This window comes from Parasteatoda tepidariorum, chromosome 9 (assembly GCF_043381705.1).
Source record: "Parasteatoda tepidariorum isolate YZ-2023 chromosome 9, CAS_Ptep_4.0, whole genome shotgun sequence".
NCBI classification, from domain to species: domain Eukaryota; kingdom Metazoa; phylum Arthropoda; class Arachnida; order Araneae; family Theridiidae; genus Parasteatoda; species Parasteatoda tepidariorum.
Window position 1 is genome coordinate 11,924,563 of NC_092212.1, and position 21,224 is coordinate 11,945,786.

Below are 21,224 nucleotides of genomic sequence, written 5' to 3' on the forward strand. Positions count from 1 at the left end.
TTGAGAACTCCATATAAGAAACTGCAAAAAAATCACAATAGCTTGTAAGTTATAACTTATTAGTTTCTTGTAAACTCTTATAAGAACTGTATAAGCTTTAGAATACCACTATTTCACAAAAAGAAGTAGCTTTGGACCGATTGTTTCCCGTAAGAAGTAACTGAATTTCCAAAGATTTCCGATATTTCTTTCTTCGCAAACAAAGAATTTATTTTTTTCTTATCTGTTTTTGAAGTGTTTCTTTAGAAATCAGGGCTTAGACCAATTAATTCTTTTTGAAGAGATTGTTCTTGAAACTATTCGTTTATTTTCATTCCAAGAATAGAAGCTAGTTGCTTTGATACTTCTATGTGCTCATGGTTTTAATTATATTTTCTGTTTATGTTACGCATTTAGAAAATAATTCATAATACATTTTTTCTTAAAAAATTTAAGGAAGCTGTTAGATTTCTCTCTCAAAAGAATATGAATAAGAGTTCAGATTATTAAAATATACTAAACCTTTTTCAGTAATAATATATTTTTTAAAAATTTGTATGGTTACATCGGAAAAACTAGAGTTAATAATTGTAGAAATTTATATCTGTTTTTTTATACAAGTTTAGTTAATGCATGTAATATTATGTTTGTTATTAAAAATTAAATTGCTAATAAAAAAAACACCTGCACTTAATTTTAATTCTTAAAATAAATTCTGCTTGTATGTTAAGAGCGATGTAAATAGTAGAATGAAAAACTATACGCAAATATTTAATGGAAATAGAAAATCGAACTAAATTATAAATTTAGTTCGATGAGACGAGTAAAATGATGCATCATACGAGATATAGACAGGTAAAATGATGCATCATACGAGTTTTAATGATGCATCATTTAAACTCGTTCACGCTGCACTTTCACAAAAAGTGACATTTTTAAATCAAAATGCTCTTTACTGCTGTTTTCGGATGGGTTTTTATTGCAATAAGTTCAACAAATTTATAGGAGTGCCGTATACCGTTCTTCCAGATAAATCTTCAAATTTACGTTTTTATATGGATTTTTTAAATAATTTTTTTAAACCTAGAATCTTAATGAGATAAAGATTCTTGAAACAAAATTGAAGAAAAACAACAATAACGATAAAAGAGCTAAATTGGCGTAAAAAAGAGTTAAACAGGAAAAAAAAATGAATGAAATGAATTTCATTATAAATTTGAATTTGGTGTTTTTGAATTTGAATCTGCTAGTTCTATTTCATTAAAAAAATTGATTATGCAAGAATATTGAGCAAAGAGGGTATAGGTATTATATTTTTTATATCTTAGTTAAAAGGTGTTAAATTGAACAAGTCAAAATCGACATAGTTTGAATACGAAATTTTAACAAGTGACAACAGTGGCAGTTCGAATACGTAATTTGCACATTGGACAATAATAACAGTTTGATTAGGGTCGATGGAGATTTCGAAAAATTATATAGGGGTCGATGATCAAAAAAGTTTGGCGACCCCTGCTCTAGCCTAACAATCACCTACCTAAAACAGTTTCCAAACTATTCCACAAGAAGTATGAGCTGATCATTTAAAAACAGGTTCAGTTTTGCGAATTTAGTTTTAATATTCTTATATTTGAGAAATTAATATGTGGAGGAACGTTAATATATGGTAAGGTATATTCATTATTGTTGTTTTTCTAAGGCTTTGTTGTCGCATAAAATGATGCTGTTTTCATAACTGTTTTGAGCTTCTAGCAGTTACTCGTGACTGTTAGGTCTAGTTGAACCTATTTCTAGTCCTGCTAATTTTAAAAATGGCGCAAAGCGTGAACTTTTGTTCCTTACTGAAATAAGTTTTCGGAGTAAATGAAAAAGTTAACTGAAGTACTAATTTGTATTATTAATATATTTTCGTGAACATGTATGTCTTGTTTTGCGAAAATTAATTTGAAGAATGAAATAAGTTTTATTTTTTTAAACTAATTCTTCGGATCGTTGGACCCTTAAAGGGTCGAAAGTGGTTATTATTTAAAAAAAATTATATATTCAACAAAGCTAAAAATTCTTCATCATTGTTCCTGAGATATTTTTTTTTTATGTTTAAAGCTGCCATAAAATTTATGTTCTAATATTATATTCTTGAACTACTGAAGATGATTTAAAATAATTTGGCCAAAAACAAGATCTGAAAACTGTTCTAAGTTAACTATTATTTAGTTGATAGCATCATAATCACAGTATTTTCAATGTAATTATGAATTCCCATCCATTGCAAAAAATTTATCTTAAATGTGGGAGTTAAGAATTATAGTTTTATGTGGTGCGATTCAAACACAGCATAATAAAAGAAATGTGTTTTATTTAACTACCTGTTTAAGTTTAAGAACTAATAGAATTGATCAAATAAAATTTTTAAATGCGACATTATTTAGACTACAAACCTTACTTTATAAACATGCGAAGCTTTTTTAAAGAGTAATACAATGTACATCATAAATTTATAAACCTTAACTCTTTGGAGCAGAATTTATTTTAAACATATTTTAATACTTTTTTCATTATTCTGCATTAATTAAGGTTTAAATAAGTCGAAAACATTATATTTAGTAATTTAATAATCTAGAACATAGGTTCCCAAAGTGGTCCAATTTCTTTAATTTAAAAAAAATTCCATTGTTGATAAATTTTTGAAAATGAATGAAAAAAATTGTTTCAAGCTACTTTTTTCGAATTATATATTTTAGCACAAAGATAGCTCCGATAATCTTACAGATTTTTTTAATATAACTATTAGACTTTTTTCAGTTATTAAAAAGTACCAAAATATATATTTGCTTGTAATTAAAGTGTCAGAAAAAATATATATAAGGGACACCGGTGTCTCATCTTCGACAAAAGGTAAAGTTTCGGCCGTGGTAGACCAGTGGTTAAGAAATCGGACTGCGGTGTGGAGGAACAGGGATTCAATCCTTGACTCCTCTAAGATCCACCTAGTACGAGCGATATACATGCTCGTAAAATCTGTGGAATCGAAAGTCCTCAATAGTACCATGGGTACAGGAATCTAGGAAAAATTTCCATCCCCTTCAGATCTATTTATAAATTCAGGGTGTGGCCTCAAGAAAGAGTGATGTTGCCGTCGATCTGTGGAATTCTGAACCTAGATGTTCCTTTACCCTTGCGGTGCTCTCTTGACAAGAGCGAAAGGCGCTATGCTTTCTTACTTATTTTGCAAAATGGCTGGTAAGCTTATATTTTTTAGAGTAATGAAAAACAACAATTCATTAAGTTTTCTGATATGAACTGGGGATCAAAATCCTCTTAAATAAAATTTATTGAACTGAGAATAAAAAAAGCACAATTTTTATAACTAGTTTATTTTAGAATACTAAATTTTCCTAAAAAATAGAGTTTTTGCTTCAAATGAACTTTATTACCACAAACCATTTGCTTTATTATTATTTTATGCATTAGTCGCTTCCATCTCGTCAGCATTGCGGTTCCACGTCGAACTCTATCTTCACGAATTCACCTTTTCGCTACTCGACTTCTGCATTACTGATATACTTTATTTAACTAACCATTCTGCTCATAGAAAGCATTTACTCCCTCATTTGACATTGTATAAAAGAATATGTGTGAGAAAGTAAGAAGTCAAAAAGCCTTACTCAATGGTTAATCTGAATTGGTTTCATATGACGACTAGATTGGTGAAATTTATTTTTCCATGGAAAACTCACCAATCAGGTTTTCTTTTTCTCTCAACTGCAATCGAAGCTGCGGCAACCACACGCGGTAAATGCTCCTTTTTGGTGATTTTGCGTTAACTTTGCTGCTCAGCACTTACGTACATGATCTTGTCGGATGTAATGCGATTACAACCCAACGACGAAATGCAAAATCTCCCAAATACGAAAATTATTTCCACCAGTTTCCTTTCAGTTCTAGCTATTTTAATCTGGCAATCGATGAATAAAACAAAATGTGTCTTTGCTTTTTTCTTTCTTTTTCCCACCGAAGAAAACTCTTCCAATTTTTTCATTTTGCAATTTCTCTTTAGTAAAAGAATGAGTCCAAAAATGTCTAGCCAAACTTTATTACTTTTATTTACCAAAATTTAAACTTTAGAAAAAATCTAAAAAATATCATAAATTAAAAAAAAAAACACCATTAAAAGAACCTGTTTTGGTAAATGCTTTGCTTTAATTAATTTATATTCCTATCTGAATATCTTTCTTAAAAATTTAGCTTGTTATAATAAATTTTATTCTTATTGCAATGTGAAAAAAATCTCAAAACAGTTGCACCTCATTTGGAAGTGTAAGGAACTTTGTTTAAAAAAATATGACGTCAGATGCTAACAAACCAGTAGTTTCTGTTTGAACACTTTTATTGAAAATTGATTCAATAAATGGCAACGATGTTATACAAAGGGGATGGCAAAAATTTTAAGGGGGAAAAAGTGAAAGAACCGCTATTGTATTGTTTATTTTGTTTTTGTTTATTCTGATAAATATGTGACTGAAGAATTCAAGTTTTCTCAAGAAATTATCTATCAGTTGTAATCGTTAATCGACTCTTTTTAAACTTGTGATTCTTTCTCCTCTTGTTTTATAGCATTCTAAGCTCTAGTAATTAATTTGATAGATATGAGTAGTTTACCAATAATGCGGATGTTATTTTTTGTGATTGACTCAATTCTTGTTTTATTTGTTTGATCATGGCCTGTTGTGCTGTTCGTTGTATTTTAATTACAACATGTGTAATTCAATTGGTATGTGTTGTTAAAACTCATAAAAACTCCATTTTTAAACATTTTAGAAAGTAAATGTATTTGAATGCATTTAGAAATTTAACTTGAATAATATTTGTAATTGAAAATTTTGAGTTATCAATAGGAGTTTGTGTTTGATAAATTCTTTGTTTCATTTTTTTTTTGGTACTTCAAATATTTCAAAATAATTTACTTGTCAATTATTATATATAATTTTTGTATTATTTTTCGAAAATTTTGGGCTTTTTATGAGGTTTTATGTTTGATTAATTCTTAGTTTCATTTTCTTTGGTCTTCAAACATTTCAAAATAATTTTGTATTATTGTCTTCATTTATCATGTTTGTGTCATTATGACATGTTAATTTATTTTAAAATATTTACCAGTTATTGTTTCAGAGTTTATTATATTCTTAGCATTGTTTATAAATCAAGCGTTTCTAAAGAATTCTCTTTTGTTTAAAATGATTTAAAATTAAATATTTTAACTGAATGAATTATACTATTTTTCTTAGCATTGTTTGTAAATCAAGCGTTTATTAAAACTTTTCTCTTTCTAAAAGGATTTTAAATTAAATATTGTAGCTGAATGATTTGTTCTGTTTTTTCTTTATGTAAAATTTTAAAACAAAGGTTAAGTTATAATTCAAAGTATTATTACTTGATATAGCTTTTAGGTATGATCGTAGTACCATAGTTTTAAAGTTTCAAAATTTATGATGAAGAAAATTGCTACTAATTTTAGTTTAAAGTGCCACTAAGGAAAATAAAAGAATAAGGAAAACTGCATCATATTTATCCGGAGCAATTGAAATTGCTAAGGGGCTCATTTCCAGTGCCCAGATTTTGTACTTGCATTACGTTAAAAAAATATGCCTCGTAACTTGCCTTGAATTCACTGTGAATGCTTTGGTGCCTCTTCTATAATTGTTGTCATAAATAGGTACCAATATGAAAATATCTTATTAAAATTTGAATGATGATATGATTTCAAAATAAATAACTATTTTTTTATTTAAATTATTAAGAGGATAATACAGTTATTTTCTTCATAAATAATGCATATCAAAAATAATATTTCTTCTTTACAGGTATCTACAATTCAAAGACAAATTTTAGATTTCTTGGGTTATATGTGGACTCCCATCCTGGTTAATTTTTTTCAAATAATCTTTGCAATATTAGGAATATTTGGAGCTTACCAATATAAAATTAAGTACATAACATGTGTAAGTATTATTATTTTTCTCTTGGCTTGTTGCTAATTCAGGTTACGAGAAATGTTAATGACAAATCTTTGCAGGTTTATAACATAATTGAATATCTAAATAAAATTAATTTTGTGAACAATATAAAGTGCCATTTAGAAATATATCTTATTACCAAAGTCAGGGCTTTAGTTGTATTTGGAGGAAGGGTATACTTTCAACTGTCATACTTTTGCTTAAAATTGTAAGACTTTGCTAGGAATTAACTTTTCACACTCTTTTAAAATAAGCTTGGGGATATTTCCGTATCCTGATCTTTGGCAGAATAATCGCCAGGTCTTGGAAACTTCCGGGCAGCAGCCCGGGAAAAACTAAAAAAAAAATTCATAGAAGGGAACCAACTCAAACGGTACCACCAGTCAAACATCTACATGTTTTTTTTTTTTTTTAAAAAAAGTAGAAAATATTTTGCATTAAATTTTTTTTATTTTTTTTAATTCTTGTATTTACATGCACAGAGTTCTCCCTAGGAAAAAGAAAAGGGCACTTTGAGTTTCAAAAAAGCACTCACTTGCTACCAATAAAATTTATCCAAATATGTAAAATCATATAATAATTAAATTTGACCCTCAATTTTTAAATTACCCTCTTATACTATTTTATGTGTATGCTTCCCTAAGTAATTTTCACTCATTATCAAATTAACAGAAAAATTTAAAGCTTATGAAAAATAATTAAAGGCAAGCTAACAAATAATCTGTCTATTAATTTTCTTCAAAAAAAGTCAACTAAAACAAATTATTAATTGATAAGCAACATAAAAGTTTTTTATTTTAAACTGAAAATTATGAGAAAATAAACATTTAAAGGTACATTTTTAAATAAAAGGATATCTATTTATAAAATTAATGGTAAAATTTAATATCACTAAAAAATTCATTAATATAAAAAGGATAAAAAACCAGGGTTGGAGTTTTTGCCGGCAAAAAGGGGTTTTTGCCAGGACAGTGGCAAAAACCTGGTAAAAACCGGCAAAAACTGGTAAAAACCGGCAAAAACCAAATTATCTAAATTGCTGATTAAATAATTACAAAATACTTGAAACAAATTTAAATCAATCATAAGGAATAATAATTTTGATACATTACCTGAAAAAATTATTTTTAACATATTAATAATTAATATAAGGGTAATAATTTTTAAAAGATTGAAAGTTTTTGTCCTCTTTTCATTTTAGAATCCTTAAATTAATGTTTTTTTACAAATAAATAAATATTATTGTTTGTATATTATTATTATTTTTATTTATTATAAAAAATTATTATTTGTACAATAATTAACTACACATGTTGATAGATATTGTATGCTTTAAATTATATGTAGTTATATTAATTTAAAATAAGTTCATTTCACTGGAAAAAGAATAATCACAAATTTTCCAATCAATGTTATAAACTACTAAAATGATATATTATTACATTATAATTTAATTATGGATTAATAATTTTGTGAATTTTTTTGTATTTATTTATATTTATAGTATATATTTTAATTTTAGGAATAATTTTGTATCAAAAATGTGTTTTTGTCCTCTCATCTTGGAAAGTATAGGTTTTTGCCACTTTTTGCCAATTTGCTTGGCAAAAACCTGTTTTTGCCAGGACGGTTTTTACCGGTTTTTACCATGGTTTTTTCCACCTGCGGCAAAATCTTGCCAACCCTGTAAAAAACTGATAAAAACTTAACTAGTTGAAAACAATTCTAACAAAGTAAATATTTGTTATAATAACCAGAATTAATAATTTTTAATTTGATTAATTTTTATCTAAATTGTAAGTATTATCTAAACAGTGAATTAACTTTTTTTTTTAAATTGAAGTATGTAAACTAAAAATACCCATAGTTAACCTAGGAGTACAAAATTATATTTATTAGGAAAATAAGACTTAATCCATTTAAAATTAAAACATTCAAATAGATTTTAACATTTTGTGTCATGGTAAAATAAGAAAAGAGTTATTTTTTAAAAAGTAGGTAAATAGGAAAGGGTGAAAGGAAACTAAACTTTTTTGTACTATGTTAAATTTTATGTGATTAAATTTAACCTAATACTTATAACTTATTGCTAAATTGTACTGATCATTTTTTAGACTTAAAATACTTTCCATTCTTGAAAAGGAATATACTTTTTTCTAAAGAAATTCCATCTCTGGTTAATAATCTGGTCTTAAAGTACATTATCTTTGAAAAATTTTATCAAAATTTTCAAAAATAAATAAATAAATCTCACGTGACTATCTCTGGGGCTAAATATCATGTGAATTTTAAATATATAATTGGACAACATAAGAAAAATCTTACTAAAATGAAGGAATAAGATTGAAAATTTAAGTTAAGTGATCATGAATAACAAAATACATCTGAAGGGAACTTTTGGTTAAAACAGGTGGTTAGGAAAAAATTAAATAAAAAGGCAGTGTTTTTAAGGGATGGTAGCTTATTTTCACAAAAAGAGCAAGGAGGATATATTCATAGGGTTCAAACGGGGCAGACAAGGTGAGTTGCCCTTTTAAAAACCCTTAGGGAGAACACTGCATACAATCAATTACATGTAGATAATGCTTTATTTAAGCTTTTAAAGTTTAATTTGAAAATCAAGAGAATTTTTAATTGATTGAAATAACAGTATATTAAAGTGCATTTTTCATTGCATTTCTAGTATGCTGTCTGGACTTCACTGTGGCTAGGATGGAATGTATTTGTTATATGCGTCTATTTTGAAGCTGGCATTTTAACCAGGGTATGTTGAATTTAAATATTGCCCCTTTTCTTACTTGTATTGCATTTTTCAATATTTATATTTTAGTTGACATGTTTTTTTACCTATACAAAATGAGTCAGGTGATATATTTGGCTCGCTATTTCACAAGATAGTTAACTGTTTGACACAGAAGGGCAACTGGCATCATTTTTATATGTTTTATCTGCCGATTGAATTAAAAGCAAATTTGTATTTTTTATTTATTTTTATTATAAAACAGAGTATACTACTAGTTACTAATAAAAATGTGTTAAATTATAGAAATTTGTTATAAAATTAAAAAAAGTAGTTTGAAAGATTTTTTCCATCCATATTCAAAAATGTATCCATAATTGATTTTGAAAATTAAAAGAAATTTTAATGGTGAAATATATGAATGAGTGTAATGAAATATATGAATGAGTGTATATGAGTATGAAAAATATGTTTAATAAAAATTCTTTGTGAAAGGGTCAAAGTCAGTGCTTGTGTGAAAAATTTTAAAGGTTTGATTATTGAAGTTTAAATTTTGCCTTTGGATTTGTATTAAGTAATTAGTCACTAAAGTAATAAGGCTTATAAAAAAATGTTAGTACCTTTTTATGAACTTTTATAATGTACAGTTATTGAACTTCAAATTTTCGTTTTTGAATCTTTGTTGAGTTGTTAGTTCCTTAAGTAATATGGCCGAGAAAGAAAACAAGTCTGTATCTTTTTGAGAACTTTTAAAATAATGCAACTATTGAACTTTTAAGTTTTGTGCATTAATACACTATGAAACATTTTTAATGTATTAGAATGAATTAGTTTTTCCCTATCACAGTTTTCTTTGAATGACAACCTTACATTCTACTAAGTACTATTTCAAAATAGGAATATCAACTGCAGAAGTATAATTTAAATATTTACAGTATTCACAGGAATGCCAAAAATAATTGCATATTACTAAATTAATCCAGAAAAAAGTTGAGGTTTCCATATTTTGCAATCAGTTAATTGAAAATGTTTTTACCATTTATTTTAATTACAGTTACCTTTTATGATAATTATTTTTTTTAAGCAAACACTTTTTTGTTATAAATTTTGATACATGTTAATGCCAATTTCTTTTCTTAGAAAAAACATACTTTTATTTGTGATTTTTGTTTTATGTTTTGTATGTGTTTACAAAAGTTAGTAATATCTCAATATGTGATCTGCCTGTGTAATCAATGTTTGTTTATTTTTTAAAAGTTGAGTTTTTAGCTTTATTCTTTTAGTATGCGTAATATATATTTGCTAGGTATACCTTACACAGATGTTTTTACAGTTAAATGCTACTGCTCGGCTAAATGCTACTCCCACAGCATACACTACACTGATTTTTTTTAAAAAATTTTTTAGGATAAGTGCCACTGTTAAATATATCCTGCACTAATATCTTTTTAAGTTTATGTACCACTGCCTGGTATACTCTACCATACTTTACTGTAATAACGCCATCTACTTATCTGTAAAGTAACTACATAGGTAGTTCGCATATTGAGACAGTACCTGAAATTTTATTAAGAATGCTTAATGATACTTTTAACTTTTTTGAAGTTAATTTAACAGACCTTAGCTAGGTTCAACAGCATGTTTCAAAACTACTGATTTCTTGAATAACTTGAACAGTATACTGCCAATAGTTTGGTTACTAAAGAATTCCTTGTAAAAAATTTTATGCTAATTATGTTTCTATGAAGATTTCACAATTATGTACAAATTTTTGTATAAAATTTCCCCCATATTTTCTTATTAAAATATTTAGGTATCTAGTGCACTCTGAATAAAATATTGGTTATAGGGTATGAATTCCATGGCAAAATCATGACAATGCGGCGACATTGTCACAGAACATTAGGGAGCTTCTGCAGAATGATTTTTTATTTGAAAAGCAAAAAGTTTTTTTTTTTTTATCTGCATAAATTTTTGAAATTTTTTTTTTTCTTCTTCAAAACTTTTTTTTCCCCTTTCTGCAGAATTATATCAAAAAATGTCTTTCTCGCACATAAGAAGTGAAAAAGAAACTCTCTTAATTTTTTTCCCCCTTTATTCTTTTGAGAATAAAAAAATTCCGCAAAGATTGACTTTAGCTAGAGTATCAGATTGATATTATAAAAAATAATTTTCCAAATAGCAAAAATTTAAAAAAAGTTTAACTATACAAATATTTTTTAGAACAAGAATATCACCAATAATATTAGAATATGTATTCTTTTATATTTAAATTTTAAAAAAATTCTTACATTTATGATTAAAAAATATATATACTGTTCTGTTCTCTTCACAAAGGCTTTTTTTTTGTAATCACAAAGCGCTTTTGTTACTTTAAAATACTAAAACCTATATATATTTGTATTAAAAATGTCTCTCAGAAAGGTACTAGTAATCGAGAGAATTGTCTCAGAAAGCTCAAAAAAAAATTTCACAAGGGGTGTGAACAAGTAATATAAGTAAAATGGAGTATTTAGATTACTTAATATCATCTTTCTTTCAGGATACAGAAGTGTTGAATATGGGCACTGGAAGTCGTAGCTGGTGGCTAGTAAATGGAGCTGGCTGTAGACCAATTTACAATACATCACACGAAGATCCATTCTATTTTCCAACTCCGTCCTCCGTTGAAGGATGTGTTATAGAATATTTTTATATTGAAGCCATTCAGGCTGCTGTCCAGTGTTTCTTGGCAGTATGTATCTAACTTGTTTTTTTAATAGGCTTGGCAGTAATAAATTAAGTTGTATTTTTAACATTTAATATCAACATAGCAAAGCACTTTGAAGACTTAATTTTCCCAAAAGTTGCAACATAATGTGTTGTCTTTAAAATGTTATTTTTTATATATTGAAGCAGGTCTCTTGATGTAAAATATTTATGATTTCTCAGTGGAGTGAAAAAGTTACAAATGTGGTAATTATTAGAGTTCCCGCCAGTATGGTGAAAATTATCACCAAATGTTTAGCAAATCGCGCTAAAATCATAGGAATGGGTGACAAATATATTTAGAATTTGCAAATCTGTAATTTTTTTTATCTAATTCCATGCATGTAAAAAAAAAATTTGTACCAGTTTTATTGTTCTAGGCATTATATGGAATTCAAATGCGTTGTATTGAAATGCAATAAATTAAAGTGTCTGGTACAAGGATTTATAAATTTAATGTTAAAATTTCAAATTTTTATGTTGTGCCGTGCTTTGCATTATGTACTGACAGTATAATTGTTCATCAATAAAATAATGTAATTTTCTCTATTAGTAGTGGTTTTAATTAATAATTTTTGGATAACTAAATTTTAATATAATATTTATTCAGTTTTTACTTTCTCATTTATTAATTTATTTCGTCTCATCATTTTAATCTCTTTATTAGATCTATTTAATAACATTATTTTAGCTTTTTTTCACTTAATTTTGAAATATACTAATCTTCAATCATTATGGGGTAATGAACCTAATAATGTGTTATTGATGGTAATTATTAGTTTTTCATTTCTACCATAACATGAATTACATAATTGTCAAGTTCAATTTTTTTTCTCGAGTTTATCTATCATGGTAAGATTTTGGATCACTAAATAAATAGGTGGTCCTATTAGACCACTAATTTTCATTGCAGGTGTGATCCTTAGTAATCATGTAAAAATATTTAAAATGAAAAGTTTATAATTTTGTGTTTTATTTTTATTATCTCTAATTTAACAAATATTTAAGCGAAAAGTTCATTGATATTTCACCAGTTCAGTATACAGTTATATATACAGTTTAGAAAAAATGGTTGTTTGCAAAGACATTAAACGCTACAACTATCAAGTACTTACTGCCTTCATATTTTATTTCAAATACTTTAATTTACTTTTGACTTTGATAAAACATTTTAAGAGATTTTTAAAATATTGATGTATTGTTTGATTAGTTGAACTTAAAATTAAAAATTAAATATCATATAAAAATTTATGATTGTCTTAGTAACTTTCAATATTACATGGAATGCCAATGATTAAATTTGTGTACATTTCAATTTCATCATTGAAACTTAATACTTCTGATTAGGTATGCTGCCACTACTAAAATAAATTTAAAATGATAGTTAAACTGTTGCATCAACCTTTATTCTTCATTGAATCTTAATAGAACATATTAGAAAATAGCTTATTCGCTCTCCAAAAGCTTCATTTTGATTTCATAAAACAGTGCTAATCATTTTATTAAATGATGGTTTTAACATGTTTTATTATTGTAATTATTCTGTTCTTGCAGATTTGATTTTAAAAAGCAACTGGTTTTATAATCCAGTGATTTAAGTATTGGCAATAACAGTATTTTTATTTATTTAATTATTTTTTTACGCATTTGAAGCTTATTTTATTTGTTATCTCGTCAGTGAATGGAAATTAAATTGCTTAAATTAAACATAATAACATTTGATATTATGTTTAATTTAAGCAATTTAATTTCCACTCACTGAATTTAATTTCCATTGCTTAAATTAAACATAATAACATGAACATAAATACATTTTATGCATAAAAATTATATTCGATGATTGAACCGAACAGACACTTAATTATCTTGTATAAAAAATATTATTTTATATTTAATTCAAGACTATTGAGGATTGATAATGAAGCTTGAATTGAAATAAATTTTGTGACTGAAGATTTTCTTATCTTTCCAGATTCTTGGTATAATATCTGCCTCCTTTACAATTTATGTTTTTACTAGAGATGATGATTCTTGTAAGTATATACCTTGCAAATATTTTTTCTTTCTTTTATGAGTGCTTTGAGTAGATGTTAAAACATATTATTAGCAGAAAACTTTCCAACCACCTTTTTTGACATACTTTCTGGCTTTTTATATCAATAATTTCTGATATAAATTTTAAATTGAGTTTAATTACATTTTTCTTAAGAGTTTTGGTCTTAGAATCTCTGGTCTTAGTTATTCTCTGGTCTTTGGTTTGTCCTCAAACCATTTATTTAACAGTCTTCTGTTAGCTAATCTATCTTATGTCTACAATCCATCTTAATCTATTACTATAAATGACTTATGATAAATCTTTTTTCTTAAATATGCAACAATAAAAAAAATTGAGTTTTATTTGATTTGATTCTTAATCTTCATATCATGGTCATAATAATTAATTAATTTTTCATATCGAAGAATAAACTCATGAACTTGACTTTTCTTGTAATGATAATTTAAATCCATAAAATTTTGGCTAGGGAAATTTTCTTTGCATTATGATTCAACTAATTTCCTAGACAGCATGAAAATGGCAATCTGGATTAAGTTTGTACTGTATGATGACCAATTGTTTTTCAGTTTTATTTCGAGATTATTATTATTTTTTTTAATCGTTGATTCTTTCTTCAATTTATGTTGAATCACAGTCAAGTGAAGACAAAATAAAATCTAACTGCTCAATTGGATGCACTTTTTTTTAGCTGAAGTTATTTAAATTTCCTTTAAGAATATTTTTCTTTTCTTTTCTGGAGTGTTATATAAAATTAGAGTTCTCCCACCAACAATTGAAAATTTAGTGGTCTAATAGGATCATCTGGTCATTTAGTGAACCAAAAACTTAATATGGTAGATAAACTTAAAAAAATTCCAAACTTTACAATTACATAATTTATGTTATGGCACATATAAAAAAGTATTAATTGCCATCTTAAACACCTTAATTAAGCTCATTACTCCATAATGATTGAAAATGAGTATTTATTTAAATTAAGTGAAAAAAAGTTAGAATTATATTAGTAAATGAATTCAAAATTCAGATTAAAATGTGTAGATGAAATAAATGAGAAAGTAAGAAGTAAAAAAATACTATGTTAAAAATTAATTATCTAAAACTTATAAAATTCTAAATAACGCCAATTCTTGAATAGTAACAAATTGAAATTTAAACATTTTTGTACTACTAGACACTTTTCTTTATTCCATTTCAATGCAACACGTTTGAATTCCATATCACAGTTAGAACACTAAAATTAGTACAACATATATATTTTTTAAAGGCGTGGAATGCAACACAAAAAACTATTTTACATTACTGTTTTGTTAATTCCAAACAGATTTCAAGATGACAAATTTTTCATCATAGTGGCGTTATTCCTATATACAATTATTGTGGTATATGAATAAATTGGTATAAATATAATGTCTTAAATAATTAACTATGAGCTACAATTTTATCATTTAATTCAGTTATTTACCTGTTCTTAAACTAATTAGTTAAACTAGTCTTCAGTTCTACTTATTTTGAAGTGGTGAAACATTTATTTGTAGAACAAAGGGTTGCATTAATGTTCTACATTTAAATGTATCAGGTTGATGCAGAAGAAGTAAAGATTCAATAATAGTTAGATAATTTTCTTATTCTTAATTGAGGTTCCAAACAAAAATAAATCATAGATTTTTTTTTTTCGTGCTTTAATGTTATTCTGCATATAAAGACACAATATTCACTTAGATTCTTGAACTATTGAGGAAATATTTTGTTAGTTTGGTTTGTGTCATAAGAAAAAAAAATTTTTTTTTTTAAATTCCTAACACTTTCTAAAGCTGAATGTTTAGCATCTTGAATTTGGTTACTTGAATATATGTGTATATATATATATATATATATTAAATTTTTTGGGGGGGAAAATATGCTTTTGAAATTTCTAACATAAAGCTAAATATTTTGTAAATTGAATTTGTTTTCTGAGAGAAACATCAATCTAAGGTTTCAAAAACATTCTAGAGGTGAATATTTGGTTCCATGAATTTTTTTTTTTTCCTAAGAAAACATTGAATGCTGCCTATAAAGCTGTGAAAATTTATGGTCATCGTAAAGTACACCTTAGCCATGCATGTGGCTGCAATTTAACGCACAACTCTCTTTCTTTCAGTTGATTTTATTGGTGGCTTTGAATCACTCTCCACTTACCATTCACCGGCAAAGGCCTCACAAATGTGTCTGCAACCTATGTATGTAACTTTTGCACCTTAACACCAAACATGTGATGATCCTTAAACTTAAATCCCAATTTAACATGTCATCCAACTCAAAATAAATCAACTCCCACAGCTAAACCAAAATTCAATTTGGCAAGAGCGAAATTTTTTTTGGCAATTTAAAGTAAAACAAAAATTATTAAATCCCTTAATATTTAGATGTCAGCTAAAAGAAGTTCACTGATTTGACACCAAGGTTCTGTCAATCTCTAATCATATGCCATTTCATTTTATAATTATGTTTATGATAAAGAGAAGATCTCTATCAACATACTATTGATATGAGTTTTTTTTTTTTCTTCACTTTTTCAAATTTTTAAGGATTAACTGCTATTTAATTTGAATGACTGAATCTTTTGCTATTTGGCTTTCAGTAATATTGAAATAAGTGAAGTTTAAATGTATCTAACTTTCGAAATTTAGCTTTAAATAAAAAAATAATTAGCTGTGCTAAAGAAATAAAACTGAGTGTTTATATAGGTTTTAAAACAATTATAAAATAATTGCATAATTTCTCTGGATCAAAATAATATATTTAACTAAAATTCTTCTTTTTCTGGAATGAGAAATGTATACTTAATCATGTTATTCAAAATACCTACCAAATAGATATACTCCAGAAATTTTCAGTGATTCTTTAAAAATATGTGTACTGAGAGTTATAAATAATAGGTAAATAAATTCAAGTTAAGTTAGCCACAACTGTTTCTTTGAAATAGAGACTTTTTAAGTGTCAAATGAAATTGGCACATGTTATTCGCATTATTCCTTAAAGTCATTAATTAAAATATTGCTCGAGTCTATGTTCTTTTGAAGAAAACCAATCCTTGTTTTATAAGTTGCAGACATGAAAAAAATTGGGATGGTTTAGGAATCACACTTTTCATGAAATACTAATATTTATATTTTCTTTACTTAATAACACTTACTCATAAACTAATTTTATTAATAATGCACAATATCCACAGTTTAGCATGCTTTTTCTAAAACGAATTGTCTTTTCATGTAATTTGACAAATTTTAATCTGTATTTAGTTTGTAGAAAAGAAAAAAAAATTTTTAAATTTATACAAAGCATGCAAAAAATAAATTATATATCTTATAGTTTTTTTCATTTAAAGAAATTTTAAATGGTATTTTCTTAATGTTATATTACTGTGGTGCATGAACTAAGTTTTAAATACGAGTGGTATATTGAATGTTGATAGCCTGCAACTTCATCTTAGACCTTTGCATTTTCTTAAGGTCGACCTATGTTTTTTCTATCTCATTTGCATGTCTATTGCACTTTCTCTGCTTTTTAACTTTGTTATTGTCTTGGTTAAGCTCTCTGGCAATTCCTTGGTTTGAATTCATTGTGTTTATGCTTGCTTATCTCTTTTCTGCTTTGTATTGTTTTATTTTTTCTTCTATTTTGAATTTTAAGCATTTAACAGCTTTATAACTGCAGTAAAGACGTTATTTTTTTCCATTAAATTCCAATTTACTTTTATTTTAGACTTTACTTCCATTCTCATTTTACGAAATGAAAACTGGTCATGTGTGGTAATGTTAGAAATATATAACTGGTCATATGTGGTAACGTGGCAGCACTCACGTTACCACATATGACCATCTAGGGTTATTGAAGTAGATAATAAGAGTACTTTTTAGATTTTGTTTTGTGTACGCGCATTTAAAGACAGTGTAAAGTTGTACCAAAGATGAATGCATCCAGTACAAAACAAATATCAGCAGTGCAATTTTTACAAGTTATTTCTGGTACTACTGCATAATAAGATACAGACGTAGAACTAAAGAAAATTTATTTGTTGGTTCAAAGAACCTACAACTAAAAGATATTACTAGTCCGTGCACTTTTTCACTGATGATGCATGTCTATTATTTTTTTGAAAAAAAGGTATTAAAGTTAATTTAATTAAGAAAAATTACAATGCAAAGAATGTTTAATGGTCACAATTGTGATGAAATATGCTGTTTTGTGACAAAAACACTGACCAAAACATGAAACCAAAAAAAGAAGAAAATACTGATAATTATATTAGGGGGATCTAAATTGAATTTTTATTGTCTCAAACTGGTCACCACTAATTTTGAGCTTTGTAAAAAAGGTTTGAACAAATGCTATAACAATTATTTTTAAAGACTGAACTGCCAATATTGGATCTGTCAAAACAATGGCAAGCAATCTCTGATTCTCAAGGAATCCATTGCTATTATGGATTAAAAATGAGATGTTATTGGACATGACTTGAGATGAGTGACATCATTACTGTGCATCACCCTCTTCTGAAAAATAACAACAACAACAAAAAAAAACAGTGCAATCACTTTCTGGCTCATACTATACTTCCTTCCACCTTAATTTAGTGGCGTTGCAAAAAGCACAGGGACCTGATCACAGCAGGTGTTATGAAAACTGTCATGTGGTATGCCTATTTTATAGTCTGTTCAGCCAAAGTGAAAATTGTCAATAATGTTGTTTTATCTTTATGTGTTTGGATTACTTAGAAGACATTAAAAACATTTTGTGCAGAAGAGCTTCTGACATAATATTTCCTTAATCCCTTTCTCCTTGCTCCCGTGAAAATGTCGGGGTGAGGTTTCACCCTCTATTTCTCGCTCCCGTGAAATTTCCGGACTGTATTGTTCTGTAGTAACGCTCCAATAAGTATAAAACTAATTCATTTCTTTTGCACGGAAAACATTTTATTTCTCAATTTACACACCAGATGGCAGTGTAGTAAGGTAATTGAGATAATTTATTTTAAACTAGCACTAATCAAATACGTTTTGGCATAATCGGCACTTTTATGACTGTTTTCTTTTAAATTAACAGATTGTCAAGGGGTTAACAAAATTCTTACATTTTGTGACATCCATTTACAACGTTTTATGCATTTAGTTATTTTGTGTTTAATTCGAAAATAATCTAGAACTATTTTTCCAGTTACACTTGCAGCCTAGTTAAAATAGGGGAAAAAATAATTTCCCTCTATATTGTATTATTCTGAATGCATCTATCTTAACATTCAATTTACATGTTCTAACAAGAACTGATTAATCAGTTATATGCAATTTGTTGTGCACTGTTTCAATCTACCATAGCTGTTGTATTTATCCGCAGTATAAATGTTATGAATTTTGTCACCGATCTAAAAAAATTTAAAATCAATTAATTACTCAATATGACATATAATTTTTAGATTTTTAAAAATTTATTACTGTGTCAATATTACATGCAATTACCACTAATTGAACATTATAATTAAAAGTAACAAACAAAACATTATTCAAGTGAAATTAGATGTAGAATTTCTGAAATATATAGTCACCTCAGTTATGATGAAGTGTGCCATTTTGTGACTAGTTGATCTGAAGGACCAGAGCACAATTTTCCAAGCCAGCAGCGTTTAAAGACCCCTGTTTTAAAAATTTTTAAATAACAAAAAAAAACTTGATTCTTGACATTGTTTTAGTTCAGGTAACTAATTTTAAAAGAAATAAAAGTTTGTATTATAATTGGGACCAAATACAGCTAAGACTGAAGTCTTCAAAGAAGAGAGTGAGTCATTAAAGTCCACTGGATTGTATATTAGCAAACAGGACTCCTGTTGTGGTCCAAAGCAGACTTGGGTGGTCTCAGGTCAATGGACATAGTAAAATATGATTCCTTATTTATGATACTGTCTCACTTTGCCATCTTTCATTTAGAGAACTCTTATATTTGATGAAATTAGTTAATTTGATGATAAATTAATTTAATGAAATTAAATTTTCCAGTAAATCATTATCGTTGGCCAGACAGCCCAATGTGGGCCAATGCCTTCCAGTGAAACCATATATAAAAAACATCAGCATTTCTATATTTATCTTTTAATTATTTCTATAAAGTAATTTCTATGCTTTATTTGAAGGTTCAGTGAAACAGATTAGAAACCTTCCCTACAGCATTGAATATCACAATGACACATCAGCTCCTGACATCAATTCTAGCAACTGCCAACGTCCTATGACACCCAGAAAAGTGAAGCAGCGCTCAACACGCTCAAAACGGGGCTCTAGAAGGCGATACTATCAGAACCCCGTCACTAAGCTCATCAATGCTTCCAACAACCAGAATAATTATAATGCAGATTATTACCCTGCACACGTGAACACTGCCTTTTCAATGTCACAACCGCCTTCGGAAGCTGGTTCACGGCCAACTTCTGCCCTTTACCTAAATGGCAGGCCTAGTCCAATCTACATGAACGAAACAGATACTGTTATTTAGGGAAAATCTACCACTTAGGGAAAAAATTTATTTATTGCTCAGGGAAATTTATTTCCATTGAACCTAGATGTTGTGCCATTTGTTGCTGTGTTGAGTCTTATATACAGGTGTTCAAAGTAGTTATTGCTGGGAGCTCAGTTGATATGAACAAATCACCATTGTGCCATTGCCTGTAAACTGTTTAGTGCTGTTATGGTTTTGCAAAATGTTTTTGTCAAAAGTAGGTATTTTTACACATAAGGTGTAATTCATGAATCTAAAATCTCTTTAGAAATCCAAAATTGATAAATTTGTTGAATTTTATTTCTAATACCCGAAGTTTTATTTTCAACTTTTAAACATAGTAATGTTTTCATACACACTACAATGTAAAATTTTATTATTCCTTTAAAGAAAGCGAAAATTTGATAAATTTGTTGGATTTTATGTCTAACACCCTTATTAAATCATAAATACTAAAGTGCATACAATTGCGTTATTAAGTATTTGTGTTTAAAAGTTATTTTAAAGTTTTTTTCATCTGTTCTATAAATATATTGCCATTATATTTCTAGAACAAATCAAAACGCTTTAAAATAGGGTTTACATTATAAAAATCTTCTTGTGCATTATGCAAAGTATCAACAGATAGTGATTAGTACTAACTTTTTAAATAATTACCTTGGAAAAATAAAAACTTATCCATAGTTTGAATGATTGTAAAATAATTTTAAATTTTGCAATAAATTTTATCGGTAATCAGATTTGCTCAGATGCTTTCCTGAGTTATAATTAATTAATTTAAGCGCAAGGGATCATATAACAAACAAAATTTTCAAACTGTTAAAGAAAATATTTTTATAAAAAATAAAATAAGGATTTTTATGTAGAAGAGAAGATGTTTCTGTGTAATATCTCGGTATCTTGGGTAAATTCTGAAATATTATGAAATACCTATCTCTGTACAAACTAAGAAACAATTTGGCCTTAGCACTATATTGCCCTAAGCCCTTCAATTAAATAATGTTGTTAGAGAACAATTAGTTAAAACTTTAAAAAAAAGAATTTAAAAATTGCTCAAATAGTCTTTGTCCTCATTAAATAAACATGTAAGTATGTAAAATTATAAATATTAATTATAAAAAATCCAAAAAACAGTATTTTAATGAAAATTGCATTAATTTTG

At 27.1% G+C, this 21,224-nt stretch overlaps 1 protein-coding gene and 1 long non-coding RNA gene across 2 annotated transcripts in view; one reads left to right on the forward strand and one right to left on the reverse strand.

The window, feature by feature from the left end:
* LOC139426352 (uncharacterized) overlaps nucleotides 1-21,224 on the reverse strand; it is a 329,054-nt gene that overhangs the window by 230,680 nt on the left and 77,150 nt on the right. The gene's annotated exons all lie outside the window — the stretch shown is intronic.
* LOC107445875 (Sodium/potassium-transporting ATPase subunit beta-1-interacting protein) lies at nucleotides 4,416-20,911 on the forward strand (the record flags this gene model as incomplete). The annotated part of the gene is given in 6 exon segments (XM_043047457.2): nucleotides 4,416-4,750; nucleotides 5,841-5,978; nucleotides 8,677-8,757; nucleotides 11,276-11,467; nucleotides 13,454-13,514; nucleotides 19,701-20,911. Coding segments are annotated over 6 exon segments (885 nt in total). The 3' UTR covers nucleotides 20,060-20,911.